At 40.9% G+C, this 13,269-nt stretch overlaps 2 protein-coding genes across 4 annotated transcripts in view; one reads left to right on the top strand and one right to left on the bottom strand.

Annotated features, from left to right (window-relative positions):
* Positions 1-10,592, bottom strand: part of ZMYND12 (zinc finger MYND-type containing 12) — a 1,002,866-nt gene extending 992,274 nt beyond the window's left edge. For both annotated transcript variants that reach the window (XM_044061779.1, XM_044061780.1), the window contains exon 1: positions 10,254-10,592. In XM_044061779.1, coding sequence (XP_043917714.1) covers positions 10,254-10,360 — 107 coding nt within the window. In that variant the 5' untranslated portion in view covers positions 10,361-10,592. The remainder of the gene's footprint in view (positions 1-10,253) is intronic.
* PPCS (phosphopantothenoylcysteine synthetase) overlaps positions 10,573-13,269 on the top strand; it is a 57,623-nt gene continuing 54,926 nt past the window's right edge. The window contains exon 1 of one of the 2 annotated variants that reach the window (XM_044061781.1): positions 10,573-11,442. In XM_044061781.1, the coding sequence (XP_043917716.1) occupies positions 10,905-11,442 (538 nt within the window). In that variant the 5' untranslated portion in view covers positions 10,573-10,904. Of the gene's footprint in view, positions 11,449-13,269 lie in introns of both variants that reach the window. The other variant, XM_044061782.1, reaches the window with a different exon arrangement.

Genomic DNA, 13,269 nt, shown 5'->3' with positions numbered 1-13,269 from the left:
TTTCAATGCCCAGAAGTTTGGTATGGTTAGAGGGGGAGATGGTGGTGCCATCCATAGATGTTATGGTAAAGGGGGGGGGGTTGATTTATTAGGGGGTGGGATGTTGGCATAATGGTTAAGGTGTTTACCTTACAAACACAAGGAGCAGGGTTTGATTCTCACATGGGGTAATGGCTAGGCTGAAAATGGCCCACTAGGGCAGTGAGCCTAGTACTAATCTATGAATCTAAATAAGGGAGAATAGTAGCAATTTTGTCTTTTTGGGATTTAGAATTAGTTGGATACCTGAGATCCAGTTTTCTACAGAGTTGAAGGTATCCTGAGTGAGTGTTTGTAGGGTGGTGGGAGATGAGGCGGAGCAGAGCAAGGTTGAATCATCTCCATATTGAATGAGTGTAGCATGCTGTGTAGAGCTATTGAGGTTATTTGTGAATATAGAAAATAGTAGTGGGCCCAGTATAGAGCCCTGTGGGACTCCTATGGTGGTTGGAAGTTGTGGAGACAGATTTCCTTTCCACTGGACAGATTGTTGCCTGTCAGATAGGTAGCTTCTGAACCAGGCTATAGTAGAGGAGGTGAAGGATAGTGATGTTAATGAATCTAGTAGGATGGAGTGAGAGACCATGTCAAATGCCTTTGAGAGGTCTAGGAAAATGGCTGATAAATATTTGTTATCATTCCTGTGAAGGTGGATATGATTAGTGAAGGACAGAAGGGCAGTGGTAGTGCTGTGCTGTGGACGGAAACCATGTTGTATGTTAGATAGGAGATTGTGTGTGTTGAGAAATGTCATCACCTGCAAGTGGAAACATTTCTCAAGAATTTTAGATAGGGGGCACAGGATGGCAATAGGTCGGTATTTGGAGAAGTCATAGGAGTTACCTCCTTTATGGAGAGGAATTATGCAAGATATTTTCCAGAGTTTGGGAATGTAGGATTCTTGTATGGAGCAGTTCATTAGGATGGAGACAGGATATGATAGGGAGTCACTAGCCATTTTTAGATATGCAGCAGGTATGTTATCAGCTGCTAGTGTGATTGGTTTGAGTTTTAGGAGGAATTTTTTGATAGTTGAGGTGGGCAAAGGTGATAGGCTTACTGTGGAATAGGTTGGGTTGTGACTGAGGTAGGCTATTTTTGGTTATTTGATTGGACAGGGTTAAGATGGACTTAGTAAAATGGTTATTAAATTGAGAAGCTATGTCTAGGGTATTGTCTGTAGAGTTGGGTGCTGGAGTAGTGGTTTTGCCTGGCTTTAGTAGGGAGTTAATGGCATGCCAGAATTTTTGTGGATTCTTTGAATATTTGCTTTGGGCACTAGAAAATAATTTTGTTTGGTTTTTTTTTGGATTCAGCCTTGGCCTTGTTTCTAAGCTGTTGATTGTATTGCCTGGAGCTAGGGCTATTGTCAGTTTTCCAGATTTTCCAGGCTTTATCTCTGGCTTTTAGTAAGGCTCTAGTGTCCTTACTTAGCCAGGGTGTGTAGTTGGCCTTAACTCTGATCTTTCTGCTAGAAGCAAGACTATTAGGAATGTTAGAGAAGGTAGTATTGAAGTATTCTACTGCGTGACCTAACTTTGGTGTTCGTAGTGTTTCTCAGTTGCAGTGGCTTAGTACTGTATTTAGGTATTGTGGGGTAAGGTTATGGTCATCTCGTTCTATTTTGTATACAACTGGTTTGGGGTGATTCAAGTGTTTATGGAGTAGAAAGGTGGGGAGATGATCACTTAGATCATCTGGGAGACAGCCTACTGTATAGTTTTGTTTGGGATAGCTGATTAGTGTCCAGTCCAATATAGATTCTTTTTTTTTTTTTTTTTTTGTCTATTCTAGTTGGTTCTTCAATTAGTTGAGAGAACTCATATAAGTTGATATGTGTAGAGGGGCTGCTGGAGTTACAGGCTGTCCAGTCAATGTTAAGGTCACCTAGTAGGATTGTTTCCTGTGGTGGGTTGTCCTTTGTCCAGTGTAGGATGTCTTCTATTATGAGCAAGTTATTGCCTGGAGGTATGTAGCAGCATATTATATTGATCTTCTTGGTGTTTCTTAGGAAGAGGACGGAAAACAGGACTTCAGCATTCTGAAATGTGGGTGGTGTGGTGTGTAGGGGTTGGAGGTTAAGGGTGTTTTTAAAGAGAATGGCTACTCCTCCTCCTTTCCTGCTTGTTCTATCAAATCTAAGTTTATTATAACCTGGGGGGAGAAAGTCTTCATCTTGGACACTGGATTTAAGCCAGGTCTCTGTAATGGTGAGCATATCAGGGTTGTAGTGGGCTATGAATGCATGTAGGTCTGTTAGTTTGTTGGTAATGCTTCTTATGTTGAGATTTAGGATCAGCAGGTCAGATGTTTGTTTGGCTGTGACAGGACCTGAATTTGAGTGAATGTCACCAGAGGTTAGCAGAGTTTGTAGGAGTGTCAGTATGTGCTTTTTAATATTAATTGTTTGTGAGCTTGGTATATGTGTATTTTTCCTAGTGTAATGAGTTGGTGTTATGATTGTATGTGAGCAAGTTGTAGTTGTGAGATTTATAATAGTAGGGCAGATGTAGAAGTGTGAGTGGGTTTGAGAAGGAGGGCTGGTGTGGGTAGTATGATAAGAGTCACTGTGCAGTGGTTGGTTTGTTTGTGAGGAAGGTTAGTGATAGAGATGGGAGTGTGGGTAACATGATAGTCAGAGTGAATGCTACAATTAGTATTCTTGGTTGGTTGTGTGTAAGGCTGGAGGTGAGTTGGCTTGGAATGTGTTGTTGGGAGTGGGATCAGTGTAGGAAGTAACTGGATTGGAGGGTGGGAGGGAGGTGAGAAGAGTGGGTTGGGCTACAAATTAGGTAATTAGGGGGTGGACTTGTGGTCAGGTGATTAGGGGTTAGAATAAAAGTAGAGGTAATGGGGGCGGGTGGTAATTGGGAGCAGGGTAGTTCAAGATCAATTTATATTTGTGTTGCTCTTTTTAACAGCTAAAAAAGCTCTGTAAAATTAGGGCAAAGAAAAATCACTTTATCTTAGAAAAACCCCAATATATAATGCACTTTAAAAACAGTTCAAGATCAATTTATATTTGTGATACTCTTTTTAACAGTTAAAAAAGCTCTTTAAAATGGCTACATAGAACAGTTCGTGTAGGTTTTACAGTAGATAGATTCTAAATCAGTTAGGTCCGACCACCCCTTAGCGTTTTATAAGCATGTGTCCTTTTAAGCCTCTAAAATACACTTCAAACAGCTACAGGCGCTTTATATCAGTAAGAAACCACTGTCCGTTGTCGTTTTACGGTAGATAAATACTAAATCAGTTAGGTCTGACCACCCCTTAGCATTTTATTAGCACATGTCCATTTAAGCCCCTGAAATGCACTTATAACAGCTACAGGCACTCTGTATCAGTAAGATACCTCTGTCCCTTGACATTTTACAGTAGATAGGTTCTGAATCAGTTAGGTACAAGAACCCCTTAGTGTTTTAGCAGCACATGTTATTTGGGGGTGTGGGGGGCATAGCCCCCACATAGTTTGGCTATATATTAAGTTTAGAAAAGAGTAATTTATTGATATTGCAAGTATCCATGTGTACAGTTCAAAATATTTAAAATAAGTGGGGGGCTGTGCCCCCACACCCCCCAATGTGGGGGGAGGTGCCCACTCACCCCCCCCTTACTATATATTCTAACTCCAGGGTCGCACTACTGTGGGGAAAAAGGCCATATATAACTTTCAGTGAAATGTGTTTCAGTGAATTGTGTTTTCAGTGAATTGAGCTTTCACTGAATTGTGCAGTCAAATGTGTTTCAGTGAAATGTGCTTTCAGTGAATTGTCCTAGATCCATATTTAATTCCTCGCTCCATTAGTGTGGTTGTTAGAGATACAGCAGTATGATTGGAGAGATTACAATGACATAGTCCCCAAGCAGACCCTGAGGCTGCAGAACCAATCTGTTTGTTCTTTCCAGTGCAGACTACCTGTGCACAGGTATTTCCCAAGGTAAGGTAATTAACAAGGAAAAACTAAGCTGAATTCCTAAACCTTACTTTATTTTCAAACAGTACCCTTTGCCTTAGTTAAAGTTGTAATTGGGAATATATTGTGAATTCCTGCTAATGCTATGGACCTCCCGAGCGGTTTATTACATAGCAGCTTCAGTATTTAATATCATTAGGTTTGGGAAATGTATTAACCTTGTTTCTTTGCAAGAAAAAAACAGTTTGAATTTCTGTGGTCCCTGTAAATGTAGCCAGTAGTCCCCTAGCGGTGCGAGCCTTTCAATGGGGGGGGTCAGACTAGGTAGGGCAGGCAGAAGAGTTTAAAGTCCCTTGTTTCTTTGCAAGAAAAAAACAGTTTGACTTTCTGTGGTCCCTGTAAATGTAGCCAGTAGTCCCCTAGCGGTGCAAGCCTTTCAATAGGGGGGGGGGGCTAGGTAGGGCGGGCAGAGGAGTTTAAAGTCCCTTGTTTCTTTGCAAGAAAAAACAGTTTGACTTTCTGTGGTCCCTGTAAATGTAGCCAGTAGTCCCCTAGCGGTGCAAGCCTTTCAATGGGAGGGGCAGGCTAGGTAGGGTGGGCAGAAGAGTTTAACGTCCCACAGGAGATGGGTTCCGCGAGCACTAGCAGTGCCATTCAGTTTTGTTTATATGCTGTAGATATTTTTCATAAGTGAAAAGTAAAAAGATCACACAGACAAACTAATTAGCAAAAACTACAAGAAAAACCTAGCCAAGCTAGAGTTTTCACTGTGTGATACCTTAAAAGTCCTGTAATAGAGGCCCATGGAATATATACAAATGACCTGGTAAGGAAATTGACTGTTTTAGCTATATGGCTTCTGAATGCTCGTGCTTTTTTCACTTTCTCTTTTTAATTTCATAGCTACATTCAAGCTAATAATGCCAAACCCCACAAGCTATAGACAAGCATGTTATAGTCCTTTTAAGACCTTGTCATCACAGCATAAGTTGACTGTTTGGCTATACTTTAGAAACACATGGCTCCTGATTATCTGGATGAGACAGGAAAGAAATGGCTCCTGAGGGTACTCATGGCAGTGTGGAGAGGAGGGCGTATCACAGATGACTGGAGAATAAGCATACTCATGCCAGAGTACAAGAACAAAGGGGACACCCACAACTGTGGGCAGTACAGAGGCATCAAACTCCTATCCCATTGCATGAAAGTTCTGGAGAAGGTGACCGATAAACGGATATGCAACATAGTAGAAAGTAAGGTGGGAAATGAGCAGTTCAGATTCAGATCAGGATGTAGCACAACTGACCCGATGTTTACAGTGAGACAGATAGTTGAGAAGAAGCTAGAGAGGAGGAAAGAGTCCAACTGGACATTCCTAGATTTAGAGAAAGCATATGACAAGGTCCCAAGAAAGCTGATTTGGGCAGTACTGCGGTGGTTCGAAGTCCCAAAAACATTGGTAGGATTAGTGCAGGCTAGGTACAAGGACCCAATGACTCAAGTATGAATAGTGTTCAGCCTCGCAGAGGGGTTTCCAGTGGGAGTGGGTGTGCACGAGGGTTCATCTCTAAGCCCACTGCTGTTCATACTGGTGATGGACTACATCAGCAAACAGGTTGGAGGAGAAGATCAACAAAGTTACTGTATGCAGATGATGTGGCATTACAAACAGACTCTGAAAAAGAAATTCAGCAAAAGATAGGGGAATGGAATGCAAAACTGAAGGCACATTGGATGAAACTAAGCACAGATAAGACAGTGGTAATGGCAACAAAGTTGGGAATTCAGAAGAAGCTGACATAGATGGGAAGATAGTGGAACAGGGAAATAACTTCAAGTATGTGGCAGGGGTGGTTGAGGAGAAGGGAAGTCTGAATAAAGAGATCAAAGCTATAATCAGAGGGGCTACAGCCAACAGGCATGGAGTCTCAGATGTAGTCTATGACAGAAGATTGCCAAAGAAGCTGAAAGGTAAGGTGTACAAGACAGTGGTGTGACAAGTACTACTGTATGGTACAGAAACCTGGGCAGTAAAGGCAGAGCAGATAAGTAAGCTAGAGGTGATGGAAATGAAGTGCTTGAGAAGGGTGGTAGGATGCACACTGTGGGACAGATGAAGAATTGAAGACATAACAGCAGAAGCCAAAGTAACTCCAATTGCAGAAAAGATCAAAGAGAACAGATTATTATGGTTCAGAAATATGTGCAGAAAAGAAGACTATCTGTTTAAGAAGATTTGGAACAGACAGGAAGAAAATTTAAGAAAACAAGAAAGTCCAGCAAAGAGTTGAATGGATTGTGTAAAAGAAGATCTGTGACAGTGAGGCATGAGTGTTAAAGAAGACAGGAGTGATGGTGACAACTGGATATACAAAATAGGAAGAAGGGGGTAGATGATGATAATTAGAAACACAGGGTATTTATACCCAGCTGATGTCCATAACCATTAAGGTGTCTTCAAAATATCCCAACTAACATCCAAATCAAAATGTAAAAAAGTCACGGAGACAAACCAATTAGTAAAAACTGCAAGAAAAACCTAGCCAAGCCAGGGTTTTCATTGCGTGTACCTTAAACCTCCTGTAATAAAGGCCCATGTGACATATGCAAATGAACCCTTGATTATATCAAGTATTTCAGCTATATGGCTTCTGAATGCCCATAACTTTTTACTTTTTCTTTTTAAGTCTTTGTGGCTACATTCAGGCCAATAAAACCAAACCCCACTTGATGTGGAAACACTTGATGTCTTTAAGGGGTCATTTGCATGTACCCCATGGCTCTCTATTACAGAAGCTTTAAGTTATCACACAGTGAAAACACTAGCTTGGCTAGGATTTTCTTGCAGTTTTTACTGCCATTTTTACTTTTTGGTTTGCATGTTAGTTGGGATATTTTGCAGATATCTTAATGATTTTGGACATCAGCTGGGTGCAAAGACCCTGTGTTTCTAAATTATAGCCAAGCAGTCCATTTATGCTGTGCTGAGGAGGTCATAAGAAGGCTAAATCATGCATGCCCACAGCTACTGGGGTTTAGTTTTATTGGCCTGACTGTATCCACAAAAAATTGAAAAAGTAAAAAGTCATGGACATTCAGAAGCCATATAACAAAAATACTTGATGTTTTTAAATAGTCATTTGCATATATCCATAGGCTTCTATTACAGGAGGTTTAAGGTATCATACAGTGAAAACTCTATTTTGGCTAGGTTTTTCTTGTATTTTTTCATAAGTACTCAGAAATATATGAATTAGTTTATATCTGTTGGGATGTGTCCTAGTACTCAGTCTTTTTAGTTACATCTTCTGATATTGTTTTGTACATAACTGTCAGTAACTTTGCATTAATTGTATGTGGTTATGATGGCACACACTGCATACCATATACAGTTCTGCTCATTTTATGTCTTGGAGCTTTTCTCCTCAGGACTAAACGAAAATATGGATCTTTCCAGATAGATACATAATGTCAACAAATCTGGGATAAATAAATAATAAAGAGAAAATGGGACAAACACAATTATGAGGAGGAAACAGCTATAGGGGAGCTTGACACTAGATGCACAAATCGATAAACTAGTCGATGACAGAATATCAGTAAATCTGCTCTGTGTAATGTAGTTTAATGATGCTGTACATGAATTTGCAGTGACTATAATATTGTAGGGTTGACACCTTTTCAAACGCAAAATGTGGGACTTTTTCTTGTGATACCATGATATTTTACAGGATAAACCATATCCAGAATCAATGCAAAGGACTGGAATTCACTTTTTTGCTATAACAAAAAGGAGCTCTTAAAGAGTTTGAAATGTCTTTGCTGTTTCATATAATATTAGAGCATTTTAGGTGCAAAATAACTTTTTAATCCAACTATTAGAGCAAATTTAAAAAAATATATATATTTTTTGTCCTAAAATCACAGAACATTTGCTATTTTTAATGTTTTTTGCAGGACACAATGGCCCAAATAGGGACTGCCTCACTTAAAGAGGGACGGGTGGTAACCCTGATGTTTAGCATTAAAAATACAATTTATTGTAAACTATGACATGTTTGTGCTATGCAGCATTGCTCCAGACAATCACTCACATTAAAAAGTATCTCCAACTCATGCAGTCCTTCATACTTCCCCAGTACTGTAGGAAATAAGAATTTTCAGATGTTCTTACATTCACTGCTGCAGTATTCATCACATATGGGATTGCCTGCCAAGGAAGCCTGACATCCGGCCAGTCTACCAAAGCCTACCATTACTTTAAGGTATGTTAAACGTCACCCAAATGCTCCTTGCGTAGAGTAGGGCATAAAGGTGACTTTCAGGCATACCATCCTCAGAACTTCTTTGCCACCAGTCCAAATGTTGTTTTCTGCCATTTTTATTGCATTTTTGTATTCTGGTAATTTCTCCTGTTTGCTGAAGTCCACACCATTGCAGATAAGTATCCAACTGGGGTTTTGTTCTTTTTTTTATTTTTTTGTGCTGTTTGGGGTTAATGTCATCCAAGAAGGGTAAATCCCAGTGTGGGAGACAGATTCCCCACAAAGACTACCATGGTGAGTGCCTTTTTTTTGTCTAGGAGTTTCTCACAACCATACTTCTTGCTCGATTTGCCAGGCGTTCATCTTGAAAACCCTTCACAGTAGGCTTTCTTCCCTTTCATTGTATCTTGAGAACCAGCATCTTAAGCTTATTGCTAAAGATACAATGGAAGGAACTTCCCACCCCAAGGGTCAGCCATCAGAGAAGAAGGTGAAAATGGTAAGACTGGAATCTTCCACTGTCCAGCCTCTGCCGGGTGTTTCTCTTGAGGTTGTTACAAACCCGGAGACTCGCTTGGCTGTATTGTCGGATTAATCTGCCTTGACTGGGTTGGAAGTCGGTGAAGATCTAGCAGGCAACACATCTGACAAGGCTCTCCAGATGTCAGTTATAGACCTTCACGGGGAAACACAATTGTTTTTTTTCCGAGGGGTCAAGGGGGGGTTCTTCTTAGAGGAGAATTTCCTACTATGATTGTCAAATGCTGTCCTGAGTCAGAGCCTTCTCAACATAGACAGCACATATTTTATTTGAATAAGACTAAAGCTGTCAAAAAAACCTGATCAGTTGTTTGTTTCTTTTCATCCTAGGGCTTTAGGATTAGCTGTTTCCAAGCAAACTACATCTACTTGGGTTTCAATTTTTTTTTACACTTTTCATGGCAAGAGCCTTCCTTCTTCTGTAAAGGCTTATTCTACTAGAGCTGTGGCTTCTTCTGGTGCTTTTTTCAAGACTTAGAAACTAATTCTATTCTTAAAGCAGCTACCTGGACTTCTGTGCATACTGTTAGAAAACAGTACAAGTTGGATGATATCTTTAGAGCTAGAGCTGGTTTTGCTAATACCATTCTTCATGGCTTCTTAGAGTGCTCTACTGCTGCTTTCTCCTCCCAAGTTTCTTCTTCAGCTTTGACACTCTCCCATGCATGATGAATACTGCAGCAGTGAAAATAAGAGCGTAATACAGTTGTGTAAAATCTTACCATAACACTGGATGTCTTTGCCTTCACCGCTGCAGTATTCATCCCCCCCCCCCCCCCCTCCATCCCCCTAGTTTTTTTCCTTCCTGGATGTGCAGGTTCTCTTTGGTTTTCCTTGGACTGGTGTTCCTACTGGGGAATCAGTTATGAGGATGGTATGCCTGAACATCACCATTATGCCCTATGCTACGTAAGGAATGTTTGGGTGACATTCAACTTACCTTAAAGCAACGGTAGGCTTTGGTAAACTGGCCAGAAGTCAGGCTTTCACTGCAGGGAATCCCATACATGATGAATACTGCAACGGTGAAGGCAAGGACATCTACTATTATGATAAGATTTTACATGACTGTACTTTCTGCCCACGGAAATTCAGAAACATTGATTTTTAACAATTTATCATGAGCCATCATGGCTCAGCCATGTAATCCGCATAAATTAAAGGAAGCCCTGTGTTTACTGTGCTTTGGACATACAGTAGCACCCTATATTATACATCAACCTATCATACTTTTCGGTAAAAAAATGCGGGGAGGTATACTGCAGTCACATTTCACATGTGCAAACTCATCTTCACCGTGACAATACAAACCAAAAGGTGATTTCCCCCACACTATTATGAGTGTAAAATGACGCATTTTGTATAAAAAGTAATAATTGAATAATTACAACATTCAAATAATTAAATCGGTTTGAAGAACAAAAACAATGTGAAGAAGACGAAAAATGCAAGACGTTTTCAAGGGAGATGGATTATATATGCTTTCACTCACCAGTAGTAGCTGACCCTGCATTTTGTACACCGGATGAATGCTGGACTTTGGCATAGTTCACATAATAATTTTATTCCTTTGGGACTGGAAAGTGGGTTTACAGTCATTGTATTTCAATAAACAGTGGCTCCCTACCACTTTCCTTTTCCATCAATCACCACCACCTCTTAACATCGCACGGTTACTAAGACGCCAGCACTGTTGTTAAGCAAATGAACTCTAACCTTTTCTTAACTGTCTTATTTCCTGTTTCACGATCTAGTCACATTTCAGAAAATGTTTTTGTTTTTTTTTTTTTTGGGGGGGGGGGGTGTTGCAGTGTTGTTAATAAACTTGCTCTTTTTATAAGTAGATGAGGTCACCTGCTGTTCGGATAATATTCTTTCCTGGACTTTGCTATACTATTAGAGAGGTAGCACGATGAACTTTTCAAGGAAGTCAGCTGAGTATTGTGGGCGGCTTTTCGGTACTCTGATTTGAGTTTAGCAATGCTACTGACACTGCAGTTATGTCACTCCCCTGCATTACGTATTAACCAAGTCCTCCGCTTTCTTATCAGTGTCAAGCAGCCGGACGTGGTTGGACTCTTTTCTTAGTGAAAGGATTCTGTAGCTTGTAGTACTGCTATCTGGTTTCCACTGCAAATTAAAAATGGACCATAATTTGCCAGGAAGCCCGGAGCTTGTAACCAGTCGTTTAGAAACCGAGTTCGCAGTGCCAGCTCAGGTTGAGGACGCGTACCGCCGGATGGCAGATTTTGCCAGGCTGCATGGGTCTCAAAACCGGCGAGTTATCTTGGTGACCTCTGGAGGCACAAAGGTGCCGTTGGAGTCCCATACTGTACGTTTCCTTGATAATTTCAGTAGTGGAACACGGGGTGCAACTTCGGCTGAACTGTTTCTGCAAGCTGATTATGCAGTCATTTTTCTTTATCGACACCGATCGCTCTTTCCCTTCGTCCGCCGTTTTGCTGCCCTTAATATACTCGATGTTCTGCGGCTTAAGGAAGGTGTGGGTTTGGAAGAACCCCGGGTGGAGCCCGATCTGACAGCTCTTCCAAATATTGTTGAAATATTACACCGGTATGAGTCTGTAAAACAAAAGGGATTGTTACTTCCTGTGGAGTTCAGCACTTTGTCTGAGTATTTGCATTTGCTCAAGGCAGCTGCTCAAGCGCTTAGCCCTCTTGGTGAGTGTAAGTCAGTATTTCTCCCTCTACACTAAAAACTGACTGTCGGTAACTGTTTTATTATTGTATTAATTAAATTAGTACGTCTTTCCACCACGCATTTGCGAGCTGTCTTGCAAGAGGCTCATAAGTAACTTGTAGTCCTCGATACCACATACCTTACCTCATAGCTCCCAACTTTCCATCTCCAAAATGAGGAACACTAGCCCTCATAATGTGGAACAAACGGGCAAAATGTGGAACACATACTAATGGCTTACTAACAGCTTCACTAGGAATGTCATAAGATGGTTAAAATATGCTGGTTTTACTTATAAAGAAGATCTTTTAATGAATTAATATGATTAATTTCTATTTACAATGGATTTCACTTAAAAAAATTCCTAACACTGAATGTGTGACAGAGTCTTTCAATGTGGAACTTTGAGGAACTTCGTGGAACGTGAACTTTTTAAGACCCTAAATGAGGTACATTCATCGTAATGTGGTACACTTGAGAGGTATGCCTTACCTCTCAACTCAAACCCTAACCTAACCTCCTCCTTTGCTTGTAATTTCTTGCTGTACTACTATTTCTCCATCCATCCCTCACTCACTCTACTTCACCACCTTAATCTTTACTTCACCAGTGTTGTGATGTTTTCACTCCAAATTTACAGCATACAAACATCTTCATTATATTATGCCTTAAACAACAGCCCAGTTTCTTAAGTAATATAACGTGTAAAGTTATGTCTCATTTGTAGATTTATCGTATGTAACATATTCGTGTTTCTAATTTTTTAAGTCTCATATTTGTAACAGTTATATGAGCGGCCACGGTGGTGCAGTGGTTAGCGTTGCTGCCTCACAGCAAGAGGTTCACCAGTTCGATTCTCGGCTGAGGTGCCTTCTGTGCGGAGTCTGCATGTCCTCCCTGTGGTCGTGCAGGTTTTCTCCGGGTGCTCCGGTTTCCTCCCACATCCAAAGACATGCTGTAGGTGGATTGAATGCTCCAGATTGGCCCTAGGTGTGAGTGTGTGCATGTGTGTGCCTTCTGTGGAAGGTTGGGCGCCGGGCTGGCAACTCGACATTGTAAAACTTCACTGCCAATCATGAGCGGACAGGTGATCCACTGTGGCGACCCCTAACCGGGAAAAGCCGAAAGAAGAAGAAGGTTTATAACAGTTATATCTTGCTTGTTACTCTCTGTCTCATTGTTTATTTTATATATTGTATATTCTTCTTTCTGTGTTTGGAACTTTTCTCCTCAGGTCTCCACTGAAAGTGGGCTTTAGCTCAGTTGGACCAATCTAGTTAGCAAATGTTTGTCTGTCTTTTCAGCTTTTCCTGGTTAGGGGTCGCCACAGTGAAACTCCGGTCCACTAATGATTGGCAGTAGATTTTTATGGTGCTGAGTTGCCAGCCCGACACCCAACCTTCAGCGAAGGCACGCCCATTCACGCATGTCTTTCGGAGGCCACTCGACTGAGGGGAGGACATGCAGACTCCACACAGAAGGCACTCCAGCCGAGAATCGAACAGGAGAACCTCTTGCTATGAGGCAAAATGCTACCACTGTACCATTAGCAAATGTCAAATAAGTAAATCAATAAATAAACTGTCCCTGATTTTTCCTCAAAAGTCTGCTCTTTCCCTATTAAAACAAATTATGTGGGTTAGAAAAGTGGTAGATTGTAATTAATAAATAATGAGAATAACAGTTACAGACTTTTTTTTTTATAGGTCCATAACTACTTGTACTAGGCTAATGGCCCTGGAGCCTGTGCATTGTGCTGCCCGACATCAGAGTACAATTGTTAATTCACCTTGTCTTATTCTGTCAGT

Source organism: Protopterus annectens, chromosome 2.part0 (genome assembly GCF_019279795.1).
Source record: "Protopterus annectens isolate FY-2018-M chromosome 2.part0, PAN1.0, whole genome shotgun sequence".
NCBI classification, from domain to species: Eukaryota; Metazoa; Chordata; order Ceratodontiformes; family Protopteridae; genus Protopterus; species Protopterus annectens.
Note: the sequence above shows the minus strand (reverse complement) of the source record. Positions and strands in the feature narration are given on the sequence as shown.